Raw genomic sequence first — 25244 nt, 5'->3', positions numbered from 1 at the left:
TGCAGGATGGACAATGTTAGTGTGAGCACCATGGTGTGAACACGGGTCAGGAGCGGAGGTGCAGGATGGACAATGTTAGAGTGAACACTATGGTGTGAACACGGGTCAGGAGTGGAGGTGCAGGATGGACAATGTGAGAGTGAGTGCCAAGGTGTGAACACAGGTCAGGAGTAGAGGTGCAGGATGGACAATGTTAGAGTGAGAGCCATGGTGTGAACATGGGTCAGGAGTGGAGGTGCAGGATGGACAATGTTAGAGTGAGAGCCAAGGTGTAAACACGGGTCAGGAGTGGAGGTGCAGGATGGACAATGTTAATGTGAGCGCCATGGTGTGAACATGAGACAGAGTGAAGGTGCAGGAGCGGAGGTGCAGGACGGGCAATGTGTTAGTGTGAACAGGGCTTCGAGTGGTAGGGAGAGAAGAGAGCAAGGACTTCCTGAGTTACGCCCTCCTGCTGCAATGCCCAAGCAGCAGCAAAGTGCGTGTGCACTTCAGAAAGCCAGGGTAGAGCTCAGAGCACTCTGTAGAGTCCGACCAAGTGACCTTCACTAGTGCAACCCTGAGGAGGCCCAAACAGCAACAGTCCAGTATCCACAGACAAAAGGCAGTGGGAAGACTGTGCCCGGTATTTTAAATTCTGACAAACGCTAAAGAAATTACACAGAAACAGTGTGGTAGCCTTTAATCTCAGCACTCATGAAGCAGAGCAGGGGGATCTCTAAATTTGAGGCCAGCCTGTTCTACAGAGCGAGTTCCAGGTCAGCCAGGGACACACAGAGAAACCCTCTGCCGCCTTCTGCTGGTTATGTCAGTAAAATGCCACCAAACTGGCGGCTCCTGTGTGCACAGAGACACTGCTCTGCCCTTCGCCACAGCAGCTCCCACTGACGCATCCAACACCTTTCTCGGTTGGGTGCTATATCCAAAATTATTTCATTTTTAATTTTTAATTCTAATCAGGTTTTAATGTTTTTAAATGATTTTTCTCTTTTCCATGTTCATCTTTTCTTTTTGTTGTTGTTGTTTGCTTTGTTTTTGGTTTGGAGACAATGCTTTCTCCCTGCAGCCCTGGCTGGCCTGGCACTCACGCCATAGATCAGGCTGAGGTCTGCCTGCCTCTGCCTCCTAAGGGCCAGCATCTAAGTCGTGTTTTTCTTTTGTTCCTTTCCTAACTCCTCCCTCGATTTTCCTGTTTCTATGTGTTCTTAACTCTGTTGATTAAATACCAAACTTTTCCATTTCTTTATGTCCTTTTTAGTCATAGGTGTTTGTCACTTTTCTGAGCACACCTTCAACAAAACTATACCACATACACTGGATCATATTTTTTCATTATTTCTAACTACGTGTGCATGTGTGTGTGCGTGTGTGCGTGCGTGTGTGTGTGTGTGTGTGTGTGTGTGTGCGTGCGCACATGAGTGTATCCACAGAGGCCAGAGGTCAACATCTATTGACCTAGTGTTCTACATTTCTTCTATTGTTCTACATTTTTGGGTTTTTTGGGGGTTTTTTTTGGTTTTTTTTCCCCCCGGAGCTGAGGACCGAACCCAGGGCCTTGCGCTTGCTGGGCAAGAGTTCTACCACTGAGCTAAATCCTCAACCCTGTTCTGCATTTTTGACAGAGGATCTCTCCCTGCAACTACAGTTGAGTGGTTTATGAAGACAAGCTGGGGACAGGCTCCAGGGATCCCCCTCTCAGCTCCTTCCCGTGATAGCGTATGGGCAAAGGGATCAAAGCTCAGGTCATTACTCCTGTACAAAGAACACTTTTCTAAGTCATAAGCCATTTCCCCATGGTTCATTCATTTCACAGTCAGAAACCACACAGGAAATGTTTGCCTCAGGTTTGAGACCTCAGATCACAGAGTGAGCGACGGCTTTGGGCTACTGGAAGCCATCCCTACACAATCACTCTTGTCTCTATCTTCCTTGGAGACTCCAGCACCAGCCACTGTATACTCTGCGGCCTTCCTATCACGGGATGATAATTCAACACTGCTGGTGAGAATTCCTATGTGTCTTCCTTCTCTTTCATCCATGAATATAGAGTGTCTGTGGTGGTTTGAAAGAAAATGGCCCCATAGGCCCACAGGGAGTGGCACTATCAGGAAATGTGGCCTTATTGGAGTAGGTGTGGATTTGTTGACAGTGTGGCAGTAGGGGATGGCCTTGGAGATCTGACAGACTCAAGCCAGGCCTAGAGTGGCCTGCTTGTTCTTCCTGCTGCCTGGGGATTGGGACATAGAACTCTCAGCCCCTTCGCCAGTACCATGTCTGCCTGCAAGCTACCATGTTACCCATCATGACAACAACAGACTAAACCTCTGAGCTGTAAGCCAGACACAATTAAGTGTGTCTGTTGTAAGATGCCATGGTCATGATGTCTGCTCGCAGCAAGAGAAATGCTATGACAGTACCTTATCTTTGTTCCCTGTTGCTGTGATCAAAATACCCCGACAGAAACAATCTATGGGGAAAGGTTTTATTTAGCTCATAAATTCAGGAAACACTCCATCACAGCAGAGAGTCAGGGCAGCAAGAGCCTGAAGTAGGCGGTCAGTCATATAAACCCGATCAGGAAGGAAGAGTGAGCAGTGCATGCATGCAGACCCTCAGCTCACCTTACAGAGCTCGGAATCCTCTGCCTAGGGAATAGTACCCCCCACAAGGGGAGACGCCTCCCGCCTCCATTAACAACCAGGTACTCACCACGGCAGAGCACAGGCCAACCTGACCTAGACTCCCTCACTGAGACCCTTTCCCAGGGGAGTCTGGACGGTGTTAGGTTGAAAATTACTGCACAGACAGAAGCATGTCCCCATTGTCAACACTCCGTACTCTTCCATGGGTGGCTTCTCCTTACCCCGGACCTTTACAGGTTAACAACTGGTAACAATCCTTAGATCTAGTCACCTCACCTTCTTACCCCACATTCCTTTTGCGACTTAGGAGTCACATTAATGCTTACTTTTCTACCAAAGTTCCTTTGTGTAACCCAGGACCCGGAGTCAATCACAGCCACCTGTCAGTACTCACAGTTGGTAGAATACACTCGTAACAGCTGAAGACAAGGCAGAACCAGGCGGTAGTTCTGAAAGTGCTGCTTGACCAGGTTCAGAGTTATATTCAGGGCCCCATTTACTCTGGCTTTCACTCCAAATTTTTTATCTGTTTAAAAAATTATTCAAATAAAACTTTTGAACAAAAATAATTTAAAGAGCAATCAAGACTCAGGCTATAAGTCATGGGAGAGGGTTTGCCTAGCATGTGCCCGCGGTATAAGCACTAGAACTGCCCAAGAAGCAGATACATGAAACCTCAACCATGCATTTATATAAATGCAAAGTTGACATGAAATAGTCAAGATTATAGTAACTCCTGCATGACTTCTAAAACCCCTTATCCTTCTGAAGCACATCCTATAACAACATATCTAGGAACAGACAGGAGAATAAGACGGGAGCAGCTAGAGCAGCCCAACGTGGCAGTCCCAGGAACTGATCTACTATTCAGCGAGTCTAACTCAGTGACATCCCACGAGCACGCATGGGAAACATAGTGGAGACTCTCAGTGTCCAGCACACCATTATTTAATACGAGCATACTCTTTTCATACTATAAAACAATATGCAAGTTAATAAAATGAGTATCTTCAGTGGAAAATAATGTGGCAAATCTGTCAAAGCGATTTCTACTAAGGAGCTGGAGAGGCGGCCTAGAAGAAGCGCTGACTGCTCTTGCAGGGAGCCAAGTCAGCTCCAAGGCCCAACAACTCTGGCCTCCTGCGGCATCTGCGTTCATGTACACAGGGGCACACACGCATGTCCACTCGCATGCACACAGTTTAAAATGATAACCGTTTTTAATTCATGAGGAATCGGAAGAGACACTGTGATGATAAGCCGCTACAAGGCATAACATGCAACAGCAGTGAAGGCAGTGAGCACCTCCCTCGCCGAAGCGCTTCATTTTCAATTTCCGACTAACACAACAATTACACATATTTGTAGAATGCAGGGTACTATCTTATTGCACAAACATTCAGTATGTACAAGTCAGGGTAACAGGCGTTTCCACCTCAGAGCATTACTGTGTCTACAAAGAACAGAAGTTCTTGATTTTATTCACAAACAGATCACAACCATGAAAAAATACTAAGTAATAAGAGCTGAAGAATACGAAGATTAAAAAAAAAAAACAGGAACAGCGGAGGTTAAGTCATAACAACACAACTTCTAAGGCAGCAGGGAAAGTCACTTTCATTCCACAGGGAAAAAACAGAAAATTATTCAGGAAATTACTGTATAGCCTCAATGAATGACTTAAGAACAGAAAAGTTGTACAAATAATAATGGGGAAAGCTCAGATTTAAGACGCAGGATAAAATAACAATGACCTATGTAAACCAAAATGGAAGAAATAAACACACCAACATCGTAATTCCATGAAAAGAAGGGGTAACTTGGTTATAATTAACAGAAGAGTAATATACTAGCATATTTACCTATAACTATTTCATGTTCTAAAACATATCACAAAAAGGAACTCATGCATCTCAAATACAAAGAAAGAAAAACAAGGCCAGGAGAACACGTGCACTACATGTAGTGTGAGGCCGCCCCCGGCTGCACTCGGAAACACGCTGCTGAAGGTCCAGTTAGTCACAGGCAGCGCTGCCTGACGACCTGCACAAGCTGCTCTCCGCTTACGCAGCCCAACCCTCTACGCCGCTGTAGGCTCCATTCAGGGGGGGCACCTTCTGTCCCCTAAATAAGCAGCTCTCCCTGTCCTCGGCCCAACCTCATCCCCATGGCTCTCTGCAGCTCTGATTCTTTCCGGAGCACTCGACTGCACACAGCACTAGCATGGTCATCACTGAACGCAGTCACAGCGCATGCCCACTTCCACACGTGTAACTTCTGAACACAGCATGTGCATTCTCTACATATGTGTGTATACACATATATATGTGCACATGCATGTACGCACACAAGCATGGAGAGACACAGACGCTGCCACTGCTCCACTTTATACCACATTCAAAACAACTCATTATGAATCTTGGATCCTCATTTCTTGTTAACTGTAAAAAACATTCCACGGTTAAACCCAAGAAAAAGGAGAACTTAGCACTTCAAAATTTAAGCAGTTTAAGACAAAGATTCAAAGTTACAAAGATCGTGCTACGGTCGATAATCATAAAAGCAGACCTCTTACCTTTTGGTCCAATCTTGGCAAGAATGGAGTGAGTCTGCACCATCACCTCCTCGTGTGGGGGAGAGTCTTTGCTGGCGTTCATGAGCAGTTGCAACAGAATCTGTGAACCACCTTTGGCAACTAAGAAACTCGCTCTTCGGCCTCCACCTAAAATGTTTTTAAAATACTGCAAACAGCATATCTTCCCGTAGTGAACATTACAGTGAGGTCGCATTCAACGACTGTCTCATCCACTGGCTTCTTTTTTTTTTTTTTTTTTTTTTTGGTTCTTTTTTTTCGGAGCTGGGGACCGAACCCAGGGCCTTGCGCTTCCTAGGTAAGCGCTCTACCACTGAGCTAAATCCCCAGCCCCTCATCCACTGGCTTCTAACGCCAGCTACCATCAATCACAGGTCTTACTATCCGGCCCAGACCAGCCCTACAATTTGGGGTCTCCGGCCTTGCCAATGCCGGCAGGAAGGCAGGCGTCACCACACTCAGCTCCTGTCTTGTCGCACTAACTGTGACACACTAAAATGCAGCACACAACACAAACGGCACCAAAACGCTGGGCTCGGGTGCTGCAAGCATCGGTCGGCAAGGACAGCGTGCGGGGGACCTGACATGAAGAAGCAGGCGGTGCACTGCAGAGGCGGCTCCGTGACGAGCTTCCTACACAGCCAGGAGGCCAGCCCCCAGCCACCAAAGAAGCTGGGCTCAGTCTCACGGCACAGTGGGGACCCGGGACAGGAAAACCAATGGGGCTTGCTGGCTACTAACCCACCTGAAAACCTCAAGTTCCAGGTTTGGATTCTGCCTCAAAGGATCAAGGTGGCCAGTAAGAAAGGAAGACACCCAATGCCATGTAATACACATGCACCCAACCTACCCCAACCTCTTCTCTCCCTCCCTCTCCCCCTCTCCTCATCCCTCACGCAAGTAGCAACAACAGGAACATAACATTTCACTTCCCAAATTTCAGCACATCAAGAAAGTTTAAACGGCATGCGCAGGACACACCTCTCGTCACTGCTTACAAATACAGACCAAACCAGCGTGACTCACTCACCGGAGGACACCAGCTCTATGAGAATGCTCAGGATATTAAGTACAGTCTGAAGATCTTTCGTGTTCTGAAACACAGTTAATTGTTCTTATTAAAACACTTACACTCTTTATTTCCAATGTTCTAACCTGCAGGTACTGACCTGTGTGTGGCAAGGACTGTGATCTCTCTAGGCAACTGCACTGACTTCATTGTGCTCTTACTAACACCATTTCCTGACATTGGCTTACTGACTTAGGTATTTGTGTTTGTGGAGGTGACATTGAGGTCGTGGGACGAGATGCAGCCACAGGTCCCCTGTACTGTGTAAGTGCTGGGACTTGAACTGAGGTCCTCAGAGTGGCAGCAGGAGCTTTTACCCTCAGCTCACTGCACCTCAGCTCCACAGGATCCAGCACCTGCGGCCTCCACAGGCACCTGCTTCACACGTGCACACACACACAGACACACGCAGCTAACTCAAACAGTAAGGATTAAGTTCTTTTTCGTATTAAAAGGACTAAGATTTGGGGCTCTGCAGGTGAAGATGCCTGCCGCACAAGTCTGACTTTAATCCTCAGAACCCATCTAAAGGTGGAAGGAGAGCGCTGACCCCACGAACTGCCTCACCCACATGTGGACTGTACTCTCCTACGCAAACACAGTACGTTTTTTAAAAGATCTAAGTCTTAAAAAACGTTTTGGAGAGATGGCACTGACTGCTCTTCCAGAGGTCCTGAGTTCAATTTCCAGAGACCACAAGGTGGCTCACAACCATCTGTAAAAGGATCTGATGCCCTCTTCTGGTGTGTCTGCAGACAGCTACAGTATACTCATGTGCATACATATAATAAATAAATAAATCTTTAAAAAGAAGTTTTAAAAAATACCTAAGATTAAATTTTAGTTATTATAATCATTAGGAAACAGATGTTTACATAATGTAAATTAGCACACTCACATGTGTATTTACTTCAATATTCCTCCTCCTGTGTGTATGTGTGAGTGTGGGTGTGAGAGTGGGTGTAAATGGGTGTTTGTGAGTGTGTCTGTGTGTGAGACTGAGTGTGTATGTGTGTGACTGAGTGTGTGTGAATGAATATCTATGTGTGTGACTGTGTGTGTATGAGAGTGTGTGTCTGTATGTGTATGTGTGTGACTGTGTGAGTGTATGTATCTGTGTGTATATGTGTGTGAATGAATGTCTGTGTGTGTGACTGAGTGTGTGTGTGAGTGTGTGTATGTATGTGTATGTGTGTGACTATGTATGTGAGTGTATGTGTCTGTGTGTATATGTGTGTGAATGAATGTCTATGTGTGTGACTGAGTGTGTGTGAGTATCTATGTGTGTGACTGAGTGTATGTGTGTGACTGAGTGTGTGTGTCTGTGCGTGTATGTGTCTGTGTGTATATGTGTGTGACTGAGTGTGTGTCTGTGTGTATATGTGTGTGAATGAATGTCTGTGTGTGACTGAGTGTGAGTGTATGTGTGTGACTGAGTGTGAGTGTGTGACTGAGTGTGAGTGTGTGACTGAGTGTGTGTGACTGTGAGTCTCTATGTGTGTGACTGAGTGAGTGTATGTGACTGAGTGTGAGTGTCTGTGTGTGTGACTGAATGTCTGTGCATACACGTGTGTCTGTGTGTGCTTGTATGCATCTGTGCTCACTCCATCGCCCCTCCCGTGACGGGAACACCAGTGAAGGCTGTCAGTCATACCTCCAATGTTGACAACAGAACTTCCATGCCTGTAGAACCTTTGGTTGTCATTTCCCTCCTTGTTTTTTCTGAAAAGTAAAAAATAACTTACTTTAAATGTGAAGCAAAAAGAATTCATAACATTTGCTCCACATAACTAACAGTGAGAGCAGTATAAGCTGGCTCCTGGATACTCATCCCTCTAATGCTATTGTTTTGTGGTTATGATCCCACTTTCAGTTAACAAGACTTCTCTTCTTAACTGTCATGAACTATCAAATCAAAGTCCCTGCTGATCCTTCCAGAAATCTCACAATGAGAGCTGGCAGTGAGCTATGAGAGGCGGACACACGACTATGGGCAGAGCTGGAAAACTGCTCTCAGCAGGACTGAAGGCCGCGCTCAATACATCCACTGGATTTAGTACTGGATCAAAATTCTGAGTCATGTGACTGAAGGAAGAGCCTACGGAAGGGCTTCGCTGTGAGAGGCAGAAGGTGCTGCCACTCACATGGCCGTCCCACAGGTGGATCGGGGACTGTGCAGTCTTCTATTCCACTCGGAAGTTCCTGCATCTTCTTCACGGTTCTCTGATTCACAAGAAGAGGCCCAGCCTTTCCTATCCGTGTTCTTCCCTACGCTCTCTCAGTTCCACCTTTAGCTCTCCATCCAGGGGTCTATATGGAGGCACCTCATGACAGAATGAAGCAGACAGGGGTCCTAGTGCCTCAGAATGCAGAGCTCACCGCCTCACCTCTGCACACTTCTCTAAGAGGAACGGGATCACTCTGACACAGTCATGGCGTTCGGAGGTTTGGAGCCCTTCTCTTTTTCTGACCAGAATATTAATGCCACAATTGTGTTGATACAGGGGATCATGACATTAGATCTCAACTTTTTGAGATCTAAAAGATAAAAGACAATCCACTCTCAGTGTAGTATATGTAAATAAACTTCAAGAACAGGAGGGCTAAATTCAACGTTTCATACGGAAATAATCAAGGGAGTTTAGGAGCAGAGGGCCGTGTGGGAGAAAAATAACAACAAAAAGGGTCCTGGGGAAAGACTCAAACCAAGCCTTCCCCAAGTGTCCAAGTCTCCTACCATTGCCTACTCACCCTTCCCTGCCTTCTTTTGTGTTGATTTTTAAAAACTATTAACAATTTAAATTCTCTTCCTGGTGTTTCCTATCAGAAAAAACACAAGTCCTAGCATAGTCCACGTCCACTCAGAGCAGATGTGCTAACATGGGATCACTAGAGTGACACACGCACATGTAGGTTTCAGTGTAAGTTCAGTTGTCATGCACACTGAACAAGGGTCCAGGACTTGAGCTGAGCATCTGTCACTAACAGTGACCTTCTCCTCTCAGTATCATCTCACACTCGTCCATGTGACTGTCACAAAGTTGTGACCGGCCACAAGCCAGTCCCCTGCTGTCAAAGGTCATGAAAATGTAAGACACCCTCACATCTGCTCAGTGCTGCCCTCTATTGATGCTAACCAGCATGGCAGACTCACCCCAGGCATACTGTGCTTTAAACTAAAATGTTTTTATGCATGTGCTCCTTTGGCAATCTTACCTTTTACCCAGCCCAGCTGCCACCACCAAACAATATCAAATGTTATGAGAAAACAGAATACTACTTCAAGAATCAGTAAACCCTTGGTGTACAAAGCAGGCTGGCGCCTTACATGACCACGTCACTGTAGATAGCAATGTCGCAGGTCTAGTCAGAAGGCAGAGCTCTGCATCACTAGTGAGCCACCCAACTCTCAGCTTCAAACAGTGGCAACTGTGAGGCTGCAGACACAGTCCCTGCAGCCTCCAAGTCCCTCATCAATCTGCATCATCCAGTGATTCTGGACTCAGTGGCATTCCATTCTACCCCAGCATCTCCCATACCCCGGAAGACTGTGATGTTCATACGGAGAATCCACTTAAACTTCATAGATTCTTGGCCTCCTTACAACAAAACCTCTCCTGTGCTCTACTTTGTCAGTCTGTGCAATGACCACTCTCAGGACCAGGATGATGCACAGAGATGGAGACCCCAGAAACATAAACATCTACTGAGGAAATCTGCAGACAGCAAACAGAGCCCAGGAAGAAGCCAGGCAGGTTACAGCTGAGAGCACTCAAGGGTCAGGAAGAGCGCAGCCCTTCAGAGCTCACATCCCGCCTGCCGTGTTCCACACGCCACAGAGAAGTAGGACTTGCACTTCACCAGGCTGGGAAGGGCCATTCTGTCCAGTCGGTGTGTGCACGGCACACCTGGGCTTCTCTGGGTCTCACTGTGGCTCACACTGAGAGTTACGGCCTAGAAGAGCCTTTAGGCTGGACCTGCACGCAACACTCAGTTGTTCAGACTGTTAGGGCTGTGGTTTTATAAGGGCCAGTGATACTGTATGAGGCGGAATTATAAAAGTGTGACCTTTGGAAATTAGGGCACAGGGTGTGCTTCGGTGCTTGGTAAGCAGGATCTCAACTGAGATGCCTAGGAGATGAACAGAGCCCACCTCCCGCCCGCATCTCAGAGGCCCTCCAGACAGACACACGGACTGTGGTGGAGAGCGTGAGCAGCAGTCGTAACTCACTGGGGTTCTGGACAGAATCAAATGAGGGCGGCTACACGTGCAGGCTCACTTGCGCCTGGCTGCTCCACACTCTCTCACCACAGCTGCCTCCTAAAGGGCCAAAGACAGCGGAGCCACCCGGCCACTGAGGCAGAACCAAAATGCGTGTTTGTGCATAAGCTAGCTCGTGCTCTCTCTGTCTCTCTCTCTCTCTGTCTCTCTCTCTCTCTCTGTCTCTCTCTCTCTGTCTCTCTCTCTCTCTGTCTCTCTCTCTGTCTCTGTCTCTCTCTGTCTCTCTCTCTGTCTCTCTCTCTCTCTCTCTCTCTCTGTCTCTCTCTCTCTCTCTCTCTCTCTCTCTGGTGCCTGTGTGTGAGAACAGGGTTCAAACCTAACAATCGCACTGAGAATCAACTGCCTCCAAAGGCCTTCAGTCTCCTACTTCCATCCAGACACCAAGAACTGGAATATTCTTCTTATCAAACAGCAGGACACCCTGAGTACCTACTTTTACAGAGTTGAAAAAATATTCCATAAAACAAGGAAGGGATTGGAGCTTACCTTGACTTTGAGCCAAATGAAGAATTTTGGATGTGACATGTCTGGCAGTGTCTGACTCTGTGGAATCCGTATTGATCTTCTCCAGCTGAGCCAAGAGCCCCACAACCCGAGAACTATTGGTAAGGCTAAAAGGAACATTACTGCCCATTAGTGTGGATTCTGTGCCGACCGCAAGGTAAATCACATACTGTTTAATGTAAATAGTAACCACTTCCATTCACAGCCCCCACTGTCTTCAAACACTGTTAATTTCTGGTGGAGAAATGCACTCTATTTCAGAAAACCACAAACAGCATGCACGCACTCACCCATCCTGGGACCCTCTACCCACTCTGTGCCCTTCCCCCCACCACGCCCTTGCACCCACTCTGCTCTCTCAAAGCTGACCCTTCTTCCTGCCCCACTCCAGCCACACCCTCACACCACCAGGCCCTCCATGCCCCGTCCATATGTGCACACTTGTCCTATCTGACCCTCTCTCTGTGCCATGATGGTTATTGATGTGTACACATCACCTGGTTCTACTCTGGCCAGCAGACTTTAATCAACACCCTCTCCTCAAGCCAAGTGCTGTGGCTGTGCCTGTAAATCTAGAACTTGGAAGGCTGAGGCGAAAGGATTACTCCAAGTTCAAAGAAAGCCTGGACTACAGAGTGCATCCCAGGCCACACTGGGTACAGAATACAACATGATCTCAAAGAATAAAATAAAATAACCTGCCTCTCATGCACAAGTCAAATAAGTAAAGCCATGAGTTACGAGGCTTTCCAGGCAGAGGGAAGGGGTCTGGAGGGAGAAACAGGTGAGAAAGGGAAGTGGGTATCAGGAGGGTGAGCATAAGCAGCTCCATGAGTGCCTCCTGAAAGGCACCATTTAAAGGCAATTCTGACAGACGTGAAAGCGTGAGCCCATTAAACTCCAAGACAAGCACATGCTTGTGGACTCTGAGATGGACAAGTATCTGGAGGAACCATGAGAGCCTGCAAGAACAGCAGTCAGAACAGAGTGTGTACTTGGCAGCAAGCAAGAAGACGGGCCATTCACAGACCAGGAAGCCACTCTTAGTGAGGACTTTTTTTTTTTTTTGGATTTGGGTTGAGTTTTGGCAGAAGAGCAATGTATTCTCATTCCTTAAAAGCTCTCTTTTGAGAACCAACTTCACAGTGTCCACTGACCTTCCCACACACCACAGCCTACGTGCAGCTCACTCATCCCACCACAGCACACAGCATACACACAATAACAATGATTATAAATCTCTCTCTGGCTGGTAGGCTGGGATTGTGAATTCACAGAACGGCCCCCATAGGGTCATAAGTTTGAATACTTAGTCCCCAGTTGGTAGAACTATTTGGGAAGGATTAGGAGGTGTGGCCCTACTGGAGGAAGTGTTGTACACAGACTCAAGCTTTGAGGCTTCAAAAGATTTGTCCCATCCACAGTGTACTCTCAGTCTCCTGCTTGGGGTTCAAGATGTAAGCACTCAGCCATTGTTCTGCCTACCACCAGCCATCACTGAACCATAAACTCAAAAGAAAAAAACAAACAACCCTTTCTTCTACAGGTTGCCTTGCTCATGGTATTTATCATCACAACTGAAACCCTAAGACACCATTGCCAGGGTTACACAAATGATTCTGCATCAAAAAGAAAGGAGGAGCAAAAAGGACCATGGGGAGAAAACAGACGAGGAAGAAGAAGAAAAGGAGGAGGGAGAGGAAGAGGAGGAAGAGGAAGAAGAGGAGTGAGAAGAAGAGGAGGAGTGAGAGAAGGAGGATCGAGAAGAGGAGGAGGAGGAAGGGGAAGAGGAAGAGGAGTGAGGAGTGAGAAGAGGAGGAGGGAGAGGAGGAGGGAGAGGAGGAGGGAGAGGAGGAGGGAGAGGAGGAGGAAGAAGAGGAGTGGGGAGGAGGAGTGAGAAAAGGAGGAGGAGTAAGAGAAGGAGGAGGGAGAGGAGGAGGGAGAGGAGGAGGAAGGGGAAGAGGAGGAGGGAGAGGAGGAGGGAGAGGAGGAGGGAGAGGAGGAGGAAGGGGAAGAGGAGGAGGAGGGAGAGGAGGAGGGAGAGGAGGAGTGAGAAGAGGAGGAAGAAGAGGAGGAAGAGGAGGAGGAGGAGGGAGAGGAAGAGGATGAAGAGATTCCTTCAAGTAAATCACATTTACCAACACACAGATCAGCTAGGAGCTTCTGCCAGTTGATCCCATTTCTCTGCTGCAAACTAAAAGGATATTTGTGTCCATACTCACACTCACTCTCTCTCTCTCTCTCTCTCTCTCTCTCTCTCTCTCTCTCTTTATATATGCTACCTGTTTTAAGACACTGACCTATATTCTGGAAATCAGAACTAGTCTTTACTTCATTCCACTAGCTCCTCAAGCAAGTCACACACCCACAAATGAATTCTGAGGAAATGTAATTCTAAATGCGCCTGTGACGTTAACGTTAGTGACAACCTGCCACAACCTATCGTTGCCTGGAAGAGTTGCAAGTTGTCCAGATGGGGCTGTCCTGTGGCCATGCATGTGCCCATCTTGACTGTTACTTGATGTAGGAGGACCTAACCAACCATGGGTGGCACCAGTTCCTGTCGTGAGCTGGGCCTGAGCTCTAAGAATAAAGGAGGGTGGCTGGATAGAAGGAGTAGGTCAGCAGGCAGCGGCATGTACCCCTGCAGTTACGCTGTGACCTGGAACCTGGGCTAAGGCAGCAGCACATCTGAGCCTGGGCTCCTCCCACTGCACCTGCATCTCCATCAGCACAGCCTTCCCATGGCCGCACACAGTGCTGTACCAGCTACCCCTACTCTGTCTATAATCTCAACACTCGTGTTCTAAACTCCTTAACATTTCTTTGTCAAGGAGGTCAGAAGGCAACTCGAGGGAATTGGGTCTATCCTTTCCCCATGTGGATCCCCAGGTTCACGCCCACTACCGTGAAATACTGACCCATCTCACCAGCCTAATGCGTATATGTAAGTATAGCCATTGTCAAAGCAGTAAAATGGAGCACATGAGTAAAGCCTTAACAAGACACAAAAACACACCAGTAAGATTATAAGCAAAGATAATCTCCTCTCCACTGTGACACTCTTAAGCACATGTAAGCCCATAACAATGATCTATGTTCCAAATGCTACCCTACCATTTACCTATCAGTCAACCAAGGTTAACGAATTTAACTCCTTGGGGAGCTGTTACTACTTCCGAAGGCAGGTGTCTAATGCTTTCTTTACCACATGCAAGGTATTCTGCAACCTCAATTTCCACTTCCTCCCACAGCACAGCCTTTACTGCCCATCACCACCTCGGTCAGCACACAGCCAGTCAGAGCCGGACTCTGCGGGAAGCAGGTATTCAGTAAGACTGCCTTCTGGACACTGGCGGCTGAAGTGTTCTCAGCAAACAAGATAGGACCTACTGGTCATCTGGTGTGTGCTCCTTGTGTCCTCCCAGTTCTCCAAAGCCCGCCACCACCAACGGGGAGAGTCAGACAGCACTGGCACCCGCAGCTCTTCCTCAATAACGCTGACCTCAGTGGGTGAGGCAGCACAGGCCGCAGCACCACCGAGCAGCAGAGCCCTCAGTGTCTCCCTCAACGCAACCAAAGGTTGGCGGCCTGTCTCCCGGCAAACACTATGGTGGTGACCCACCAGCCTACTGCCTCCCAGCCTCTCAATGTTAACTGCGCTCCTGGGGAAGCCCCACCAGCCTTTGAAGACGACCTTCAAAGGAGTGCGCAGGGGAGATGACGACGTCAGGCACACATGGCTAGATGGGACGCACTCATTCCCAGCCCAACACCGTCCTTGGCACTGCATTCCTTTCCCCCGTTTGCTGTTCTTCACGGGTATGTATGTGTATGTCATAAGCTGTATCGGTTTCACAGCCTCCATTCCCCTCAACAAGCCTACCCTCCTGCCGCCATGCCTTCCCTGCATGTGGCCCACTAAGCTTAGTTAGTGGGAGGCTATTTTCAAGGGCATAGGCAACTTAGGAGTGGCTACACCACTGAAAACAATCAGATTCTTCTTCAGCCACCACCGACTGCCACCTCAGAGAGAGTGGACCCGTTGGCTCCTCCCCATCTGTGACAGAAGGCTGAGAGCCAGTCCTAGGAAGTTCGTGCAGATGAGAGCTGGAATGAGCTCTTGAGTAAAACAATCTTGCTGCAGACAAAGGCCCATCCTGTGCACCCTCCTTTATGATGCTCCCTGAGAGGGAGAGGGAGACGCAGGGTCCCACTGGAGCTGAGGATGCCGCTACCACCTCCTCTCTGTACCCTGGCTAGTGTAGCTGGCTGAGGTAGCACTAACCCCAAATGTGAACGGAGCCGGAAGCGCTACTCTCATTATTTACTACTGACTGTGGGAGCCCAGACACTGCTGGCTGGCTGCCTTCTGCTCCAGAACATGGTCAGAACTTGGGCAGATGCGAAGATGGACGTGTGAGGGGTAGTTTAAACAAATCAACGACTCGTAAGAGAACACAACATAGTCTTCCAGGCTTGATCAAGACTGAACCTTCCTGTCTTATTTATTTAAAGAGCTGCTTCAATTCTGGGCATGTTGGGAGCCAAACGTGCTTGCCTAACACGACCTTAGAGTCAATGCCCAGCTTCTTAAAACCAGTTTGGTGGTGCACACCCATAATCCCAGCACCACACCTGGGAAGTGGAAGCAGGAGGGTCAGAAGATCAAGGTCACCACTGGCTACACAGTAAGTCTAAGGCCAGCTTTGACTATCTGAGACTGTTCAATCTGCATTCTATATACAGGTCATATCTATTTTCTACTAAATCACCTCAAAGTTTGTAATAAAAACTACTGGCTTGTAACAAGTACAGGAACCAAGGAAGCACGGAGGCCATCGGGGGGCACTAGAGGGGTGCAGGATAGAAGTCATAGGAAGGGAGAAATGGAGAAAATAGGGAAGGGCTTTAATTACAGAAGAGGCAGTCAACCCAGAAAGAGAGAGAGCAGGATGAGGGGAAATAACAATAATGATACCTGGAAACACCACAAAAGAATTGTAGTATTATACATATATTTGCCTATGTTTACACAAGCTTAAGTAAAGTGTTTCCATGTGGGATGACAGTGCTCTTCCCCAAGAGACACAGACTCTCTAATACATCTGCTCATCATCGTATGAGGCATGAGCAGCCCCCTTTGGAACTGTCAGGCGAGGGAGTCCAAGAGATTCCCAGGGCAGCCATGTTCTTGCTGTTGCCCTTGGTAGCCTCCCAGAGGCTACTGCTGAAGACGCATTACACTTTAGACCAGGACCCAAAGGAACTGGTCTGGGTCTGACCTGAAAGCCCCACCCCCACCCCCTCCGAGGACTAGCTCTCATGGTACCAGGAGTCACACAGCAGCCAGTAGTCACAAAGGTAACCCCCGTGTCACGGCAACTTCCTAAGTATGAGATGAAGCACTTTGGGGGTAACCAACAGCTCTAATTGGACTCGAGGCTCTTTTAACAGGAGAGAAATCATGCCTGCTACTGGAAACGTAGCCAAGTACTCAGAGAGAGTGAGGCCATGGATCCTAGAGGGTCCTACTGCCCTCGTTCTACTAAGCAATTTAATTCCTAAGCATTCTAAGCTCACCCTCACACTTCCAGCTGACTGCCACTCTCCTCCTTCATCAAGACTTCATTCTGCGACAGATAAGACCATTCCAGAAAGCCACATCTCATCAGAGCCGACCAAGGCATCTACAACCCAAGCCCTGCTCCCCAGACTCAAGGGCACTAGGGGAAGGAGGTGGAGTGACTGTAGCAGCAGAGCAGGACTTCTACTGCAAGGTCCTCTCTTCTGAAGATGACCACCCAGGAGGGCTCATCAACATGGCTGCCTGAGCAAGACCTGAGGAAGGACAACACCAACAGGCATGTAGCATGGAGGGCAGGGCTCTCCCGGGGCTCCAACCCTAGACAAGGAACTATGGGCAACTAAGGATTGGCTGAGAGTGCAGACACAGCCTTTCCCTGGAAGAACCCCTCAGCTGGCTACCCCACCCCAAAGGTCAGCCCTGAAAATACATATTGAGAAGCAGCATCATATGGACTAAACAGGCTGTATTTGTATATTTAGGAATATATGTCAACAAATAAAAGGCAGGCATGAATTTGAGAGAGAATATGCGGTGTTTGTTACATGTCAGCAGCTGGAGGGAGGAAGGGAAAGAGGAAAAAGTATGTAGCTGTACTATATTTTAATTCAAAAGTAAAATATGTTTTAAAATAATAGAATAAAAGGAACCGTTCCTTGAAGAAAAAGTATTAAGATTAAAAGTACAATAGGGGGATGAGGATTGGCTCGATGGTTAGGTTAAAGAGTATCACCTGCCTTGCAAGAGGACCTGGGTTCGGTTCCCAGAGTCCACAGAAGTACTCACAACTATCTGTAAGGGCAGCTCGGGGGACCCAACGCCCTCTTCTCACCCTGGAGGGCACCAGGCACTCACAAGGTACAGATACATGCATGCAGACAAACACACACATAAACGCTTTAACTAAACTAAAATAATGAGTGTGTGTGTCTATATGTACATATAAAATTACATGCACACACATATGCGCGAGAGAAAGACTATTAATTCTAATTGTTTAAACACCAGAGTGGCTATATTAACATCAGACAAACAGACTTAAGAAAGAACTACAGGCAGGAATAAAGGGCACTCTGTGATGATCAGTTCCTTGATACATCTTAATGTCATGGTACTTTCAAAAATTATTCAGAAGCAAGATGTGGAGAGCGGAAGATGAAGCACAGGAAGGCTGGGGTCGGGGGCCGTCCCCCCCAGACAGTCGGGAGAGACTATGGGGGTCCAGGTGACTGGCTGCTCACAGCAGCAGGATGCGCATTCAAGCTCTCCAGCAACACAGGCTGACCAGGCTGCACAGGACAGCACAGCCAGACAAAGGCACGGATCTCAAGCACACAGTGTATCTTCCCATCCTCAAAACTAAAGCAACATCAGTCAAAACAACTGAAAATTCCTCACACACGTAAAAATGAACACTTTAAAAAACAGATCAAGAAAAAATTAAAACAGAATTAAAAGTAATCTTGAGGGACCTAGAGGTGACTCCGCTGTAGAGAGCACTGGCTGGCTACTCACTGGTCGCTCCGTCCTGAGTTTGGTTCCCAGCATCCGCACAGTGGCTCACAACAACCTATAGTGGTCCCACTGGAGCCGGTGCCCTCTCCTGGTGTGCAGACATACATGCAGACAGAACACCCACGTACATAAAATACAGATATAAATAAGTGAGTCCTTTTTTAAATAATGCTGAGCTGGACAAAAACTAAACCAGAATAGGATACACAGCGTATGATTAAGGAAAAAAGTAATAGCCACAAATGCCCAGTTAGCAAAGAAGTATCTATTGCAAGTTGCTTAGCCCGCAGTGTGTGTTTTCTTAATTTACGGAGGGGGAACTACTGTGAGTAATCAACGGACAGGAAATTAAGAAAAACATCAACAAGGGCCAAAACCCCCAAAGTCACTAAAACCAGTTTGGTGTTTTGTTCTAGAAAATCAATAAAACCAATAAGCTTCCAGCCAAACTGTTCAAGGAGAGGGAGAGAGGGAGAGAGAGGGAGAGATAGGGAGAGAGAGGGAGAGGGAGAGAGAGGGAAAGAGAGGGAGAGAGAGGGAGGGAGGGAGGGAGAGAGGGAGAGGGAGAGAGAGAGAGGGAGAGAGGGAGAGAGAGGGAGAGGGAAAGAGAGGGAGAGAGAGGGAGGGAGGGAGGGAGAGAGGGAGAGAGAGAGAGAGAGAGAGGAATGAATGAATGAATGAATGAATGAATGAATGAATGAATGAATACACAAATTATCAGGAAGAATAGGAAGTGTCCCGACAGCCTTTGTAGCTACTGAAGCAGAAAGAAATATTTGGAGCATGACGTTACCATAAATTAGACAACACAGAAGAAATGAACCTGCCTCAAACGAGACGGAGAGTGCCAACGCTGAGGGGTGTCCTCTAGCCTGGGCACCGTGCCTCAAGCATGCCTACAGCCAACACGCACATGTACACACACGCATGTGCACAATGTGTGTGTAGAGTCCCAAGTGCTAAACAGACTGACTCTGTGGTCATGGATAACTCATACACTGAGAGGAGACTCTACCAAAGCCGCTGGACATACGGAAGTACAGCATGCATTTCCGATGGAGACCAACGTGGTCGACATAATCCAGAGAAAAGGATGATTTTAAACAATCCCCAAGTACTGTTTCACTCGTTCAGACCTCAGGAGGACACGCTTCTGAATCCTCAATCTCACTGTGCTACACACACACATTCTAGGACCTCACACACCCAAATCTGCGCAGCCGCGACTTCCTGATGTAAGCGCCCACACCTCGGTGTCCTCTGTCTGTGGCACCTCTAGACGACCACCACGCCCGCCTAACACAGCATAACTCATGTTTGAGTCTTCATCAGTCTACAGTCAGAGCGCAATGACAAGGTCTGCACACGCTCAGTACAGACACCAGATGTCCCCGCATCCTGAGTGCAGGAGTCGCTGACACTGAGCAGCAGCTGCAGGCCTGGACCGCACCCCTCAGCTCACCTCCCAACTCTCAGCTCTCCCCACAGAGCAAGATCAACAGTGCCAGTGTGGACACAGGATGCTTCCAGGGACTCACGGCTCACATGAGTTGGCCCCAGGCTTGGTGTTACTTTAGAAAATTGTGGAAATGGGAGACAGGGGACAGCTAGAAGTTGCTGGGTTAAGTGTTCACAGGTGTGGTATCTAACCGTTCTATGGCAGTAGCCAGCTCTCCTCTACCACAGGCTCCAAGAACCATGGCATTCGCCACATCATGGGCCAGTCATGTGCACTTAACACTTAAGCTGTTTGCCAGGTGTTTCACCCACAGCAAAGCAAGAAGTAACACAGTGAGTACTGATAGAAAGGATAAACTGATTTAGTACAATGAAGAGTTACAGTGACTGACTAGCCCAAAACAACAAGCAATAAATATCTAGGATAATTTACTTCAGGAAGTAAAAACAAGCTGACATGAGAAGCCTGTACTTTGTAAACTGTATGAGCAATGTTCTACAAATTACAAAATGTAACTAATGAGTGGAAACAAGCTAGCTATTCTACCTGTTCAGGAAAGTAAGGCTTGGGGCCAGTGACCTGAGTTCAAGCCCCAGAACCCACCTAAGTCAATAACTGACTCCCCAACGTTATCCTTTGAGCTCACTCCGTGCACACTATGGCACACACGCCTGCACAAATATCACGCATACGCACACCAAGGAAGGAAAGAAGGAAGGGATGGGGTGAGGAGGGGAAGGCAGGCAGGCAGGGAGGGAGGGAGGATCTATTTTAATAAATAATAAATAAAAAACCAATGGCCCTGACAACCTTCCTGTAGAAACTAAAGTTAGAGAAATGATACAATTTATGATGGTACAGCTGTGTTAAAATAACTAGAAAACCTAATGATTTAAGAAATAAACATCATCTAGTAAGTTGCACATTCTTCCCATAACACATTATCTATAAAAGCAAAACCACACACATGAAAACATCAACTATAATACGCTAGCAAAGCAGAAGCCTTGATTACCATTGGTGTTGGCAAGGCGCCACTCACTCTCAGCTGAGGGACGCTCTGCCGCCAACACACATTCACATTAAAGTCATCTCACCCAGGAGAAAACGGGCGCAACAGAGCCAATGTTTCAAGACTGCACAGCTCATCTACAATTACTAAGGTTTTCTGATTTTTAAGGGTAAGAAACAAAACCAACAGAAATGACATAAGGTGATTCCTAAAACATGCCACTCCAGCACACACATGTCCGTCAGTCCCAGTGACTGTGCTTGTACTCCAGCACACCACACACGCCAATGTTGACACACAGAGCTGCGGTACCTTTTCTCTCCTACCACTTTTAGCTTGCTCATCTTGAGTTACTTCATTCCAGCATTGCAGATAATCTGAAAGAAAAATGTTAATACTATCAGGCGCCTAAAACGACTCTGGTTTTTACACATTAGGTGTTATAAAAACCATACAATGGAGATTATAACACTGGAAAACAAGAAAGGAGTTCTACACAGTCGAGTCCACCACGGCAGCTTGCCATACATAACTATTAAAACATCCAAAAGCAGAATGGAAAATGTTATCAGAATTCTAGAGCAAGGAAAATGCAGAAACCAAACATTACACTGACTCCAGAGGTCCAAATAGTGTGTACCCCACGGGCTCGTGCATTTCAATGTTTGGTCCACAGCTGTGGCGCTGTCTGGGGAGATTATGGAACCCACAGTGGTGCAGCCTTGCTGGGGGAATTATGCAGAAGAGGGGGCTGATTGTACCCTTGCCTACCTCCTGTTCCTTGTTCCCTCTACCTCTCCTCCCTCTGAATCCCCTCCCACCCACCCCCCACCCCCGTGTATGGATGAAAATTTAACCAGCCAGATTCCTGCTTTGACCTGCACGCCATGCCTTTCCCACCATTAAAGACTTTGGACCTCTGGAAGTCTCCAGGAGGCTCTGAAACCCAATGGAACTCTCTGGAACTGTAAGTGAAAACAAACCTTCTCCCTTAAGTTGTTTTTTCGTGATGGTTTTATCACTCCTATGAAAGGCTGCTCCTACAATCAGTACTTCGATTTCTTCTGAGACAGTGCTGCTATGCCTCATTAATTCTCAAGCCAACCACAGCTTTCCACGACAAGGTGACCACTGATTACATAGTAGCGCCAAACTGGTAGACGTGTATTTCCACACGAAAACACACTGAAGAATAACAAGTTGTTTAAACAGAGGGAAAGGGATTGCCAAGCATGACCTCAGTCAATGGTTTCATTTTTAGAAAGTCCTTATGACAGAATCTAAACAACACTCCATCTGGACTTGCAATTTTCTAATTTTCAGACTGAACTTTAAAACTAGTTACCAATAAATAAATAAATATCCTGGATATCTTTTGATTTTATATACCAATGCTTAGTGAAACCCAATTCTGTCACATCACTAGAAAAAAAATCACATTTATACATATTTAATACTATCTTCAAAGAAAACATGCAAAAAGTAAGAGTTTAATGTTTTATTTAAAAGATACAAATTATGTCTTTTCAATCTGTTAGATATATATGTATACATATGCATATATGTGATGTAAAAGACCATGTGGACTGTTCTTCAGGCCATTGACAAATTTGAAATTGAACTTTTTTTCTTTAGTTGAGCTATCTCTCTAGGTTGTTAACTACATAAAGTCAATTTCCAAGAGAAATAAGACATTACACACACAAAGGTGGCAGAAAACCTCATATGAGCTTCCAGAAGTCCCTATTGCTGCCCTAAGCAGAGTCTGACCTGGCCAGCTGGAGGCTAGACGTGGAGACATGACCCACAATCCCAGCACTCAGGAGACAGACCCAGTATGGTGGTCAAGACCCTGTCACCTAGAGGCTAAAGTCAGCCTGAGCCAGCACACCTTGCCTCAAACCAACAGAAACTGCCCAGAGCTGAAAGGCACGGCTCAGTCGACTCCAGCCAACTCCAGGCAGAGCTTGCACCACCCTGGACAGCCAGGAGAACCTGCAATGCTAGCGCTCAGCCCACACAGACTGGAAGACCCCGCTCTATAGGAAGTAAGCGAAGATCTTAAAACTGTTAGCAGCGCATCCTCTGACAAGCCACTCACACTCTGGTCTCTATCCCGAGAGGAAGCTCCTACACACCAGTGCGGATGGCCTGGACGCCAACCTCCCGGCTCACCCAGGAGCTGGCTTCAGGTGTGCACTCCACATCTCACGCTTACTGCGGACTGGGCTCGGGGTCTTCACAGATCGGGGTCAGAAAGACTAGAGACAGACTGTGGATGATATCAAGGAAACTGCTTTTGTTTTCCCAGCACAACAGGGCAGTTGTACACGTGAACTCACAAGCATTGTGACAGCAGACACAAGCAAACAGAGGCCAGCACTAGGGTCTCTAATGGCATTTGCGGGCCACTGGGTGAGGGAATGCCACTTGTCTGTAACGCTGTGACCTCGCAGGTCAGTCCCATGCCAGGGCAGCTGGGCATCACAAACTGAACTCAACAGAGATTAAAAAAAGACAAAGAAGACCTCGAAAGTACAGGAAATGAAGGCGAGCAGAGAAGATGGTTACAGGAAGCATTGAGGAGATGGTGTGAATATGTCCAAATATATAGTATAAAATTCTCAAAGAATAAAAAATATTGTCCAAAAAATATTCAAATTGAAGCTTCAGGCATGTCCCTACACTCTTTATTAAGGAGTAAAGAAAATGTCACGTTTACTCCCAGGGTGGCAGGAAAGAAAGCAGAGGGTAAAGAGCCTGGGTAACCTGCCTAGAAGAGTCCAGGGCCCTGGGGACCAATGACTCCACAGTGACTCTCACAGCCACGGCGAGCCACAGGGAGTACGCTACAGGAGGATGCTCACCGGCCAGGGCCATCGTGAGCATGACCTACTCACCCTTTTCTTCTCACCGCCATAACGTCTTGTTACTTCTGTCTTGGGTAGAACGATTCCATGATGCTTTCTGCAATCCCACTCCTTTGCCACACCTACCAACACAGGTCTTGTCATTACCACTAAACACAACTAGTAATTCCCAGTCAGTCAGCTTGTCCCTCACGGCTCATGACACAGGATATGGCCCTCACCGAAGCACTCTACCACACTCTGGTCTTCTGCCTAGCCTTTACTGGAAGCACGGGACTTGGGTGTTTCTGCCCTCCTCCAACCTAGACTTGGTAACGTAACCTAGCTTCAGAGCTAAACATCTCACGTGGCATTAGGATCAGGCAACAGAACACCAACCTTCATTCCCACCTTTGCCTGCTGTAAACTACCCGACTCTTGTCCACCTGCTCCGCCCTGAACTTTGGCATCGCCCTTCCTCTCTCCTTTCCCTTTTCCCATATCCAACTTATAGGAAAGGTAAGGTAATTCTACAGAGGGCACAGAAGATGGCTCAATACACAAAGGCATCCACAACCGCTCCTGATAACCTGAGTCTACCATCCAGGGTCCACATGGTAAGGGGAGCCCTTACTTCAGCTGTCCACTGACCCGTATATACTGTAGAGAACATGTTAGCAAAAAATAGTAATACTGTGTGCACATCCAAACTCCAGTCATCCCATGTCCCGCCACCACTAGTCTCCTCTCTACACTCCAGCTGCAGTTTATTCTCACTACCACACCCTAAAGGGACACTTCCAAAGCCCTGGAGGGGAATGGGCGACCGCCTAAGAACCTGCCATCACTGGGCTCAAAGCCCTACAGAAGTTTTCATGCCAGAGTGCCTAAGGACTATCCCCAGCCATTCCCTTCCTTGCTTCTTCCCTACACAACTCCGCTCACTGCAGGGACGTTGGCTGAGAGCTGCCTGGCTTCCCCGCTGCACACCAGGTGCAGTCCTACCTTGGTACCCTTGCTTAAACTGTTCCTCCCAGCACACAGATCACAGCTGTCTGCTCGGATCTTGTTTTTCAGTGGAGCCCATCTCAAGGGTCCTATTTAATATCACCAGTCACCTAGACCTGAGGACACACGGAGTGCTTGCCTGCTGTTTTTAGAACACTCTCTGCCCTGTAAGGCAGACTGACTCTCAACAGTAAACAAGGGCTAGGCCAAGCCTGTTGGCTTACACTTGTACACTCAGCACTGGGAAGGCTGAAGTAGGACGAGTACTCTGAGTTCAAGACCAACCTACGTTACGTAGTGAGGTCCGGCCCACCCGCCCCACCCCAACACACTCCCAGCAAACTGCATGCTGCTATGGCCTGAGTGGTGGTGTTAGCTCCAGAACTCAAAGTAACCTCTTAACCACCAACGTGACAGCAATGGGGAAACAGCCTTCTGAAACAAACTGTCATGAGAGTAAAGCCCTCGAGTACAGTAGTTAGGATTCTTAATATACATTTAAATATATAATTAATACGCTTACTTATATTTAATTACATATTTTAAGATATAGAGTATATATAATTTAAACATATAAACTGGGTAGCTTGTCCATTCACCAACTATAGACACTGTCAATGCCTTGTGAATTTCCCAGCCTCCAAACTATGAGCAAAAATGAATGCCAGTTAAAAGCTACCCAGTTTATGGGAGTTTGCTACAGAGACCCAAATGGAATAACTAT

The 25244-nt window shown here is 47.3% G+C and overlaps 1 protein-coding gene across 52 annotated transcripts in view; it reads right to left on the bottom strand.

The window, feature by feature from the left end:
- Agtpbp1 (ATP/GTP binding carboxypeptidase 1) overlaps nt 1–25244 on the bottom strand; it is a 117831-nt gene that overhangs the window by 81366 nt on the left and 11221 nt on the right. For 16 of the 52 annotated variants that reach the window (XR_015640653.1, XR_015640654.1, XR_015640655.1 and 13 more), the window contains 8 exon segments: nt 23564–23655; nt 21647–21848; nt 20976–21040; nt 11073–11197; nt 7959–8026; nt 6266–6329; nt 5218–5364; nt 3037–3168 (listed from right to left, as the gene is read on the bottom strand). Coding sequence is in view for 35 of the 52 variants with exons in the window: in NM_001106100.2 (NP_001099570.1) it covers nt 3037–3168; nt 5218–5364; nt 6266–6329; nt 7959–8026; nt 11073–11197; nt 20976–21007 (568 nt within the window). In the remaining 17 variants the exon portion in view is untranslated. 52 annotated transcript variants of the gene reach the window in all.

The sequence above is a fragment of the Rattus norvegicus genome, chromosome 17 (assembly GCF_021556685.1).
Source record: "Rattus norvegicus strain SHRSP/BbbUtx chromosome 17, alternate assembly SHRSP_T2T, whole genome shotgun sequence".
Classification (NCBI taxonomy): Eukaryota; Metazoa; Chordata; class Mammalia; order Rodentia; family Muridae; genus Rattus; species Rattus norvegicus.
The sequence above is the reverse complement of the archived record's forward strand: the minus strand, read 5'-3'. Positions and strand labels throughout refer to the sequence as shown.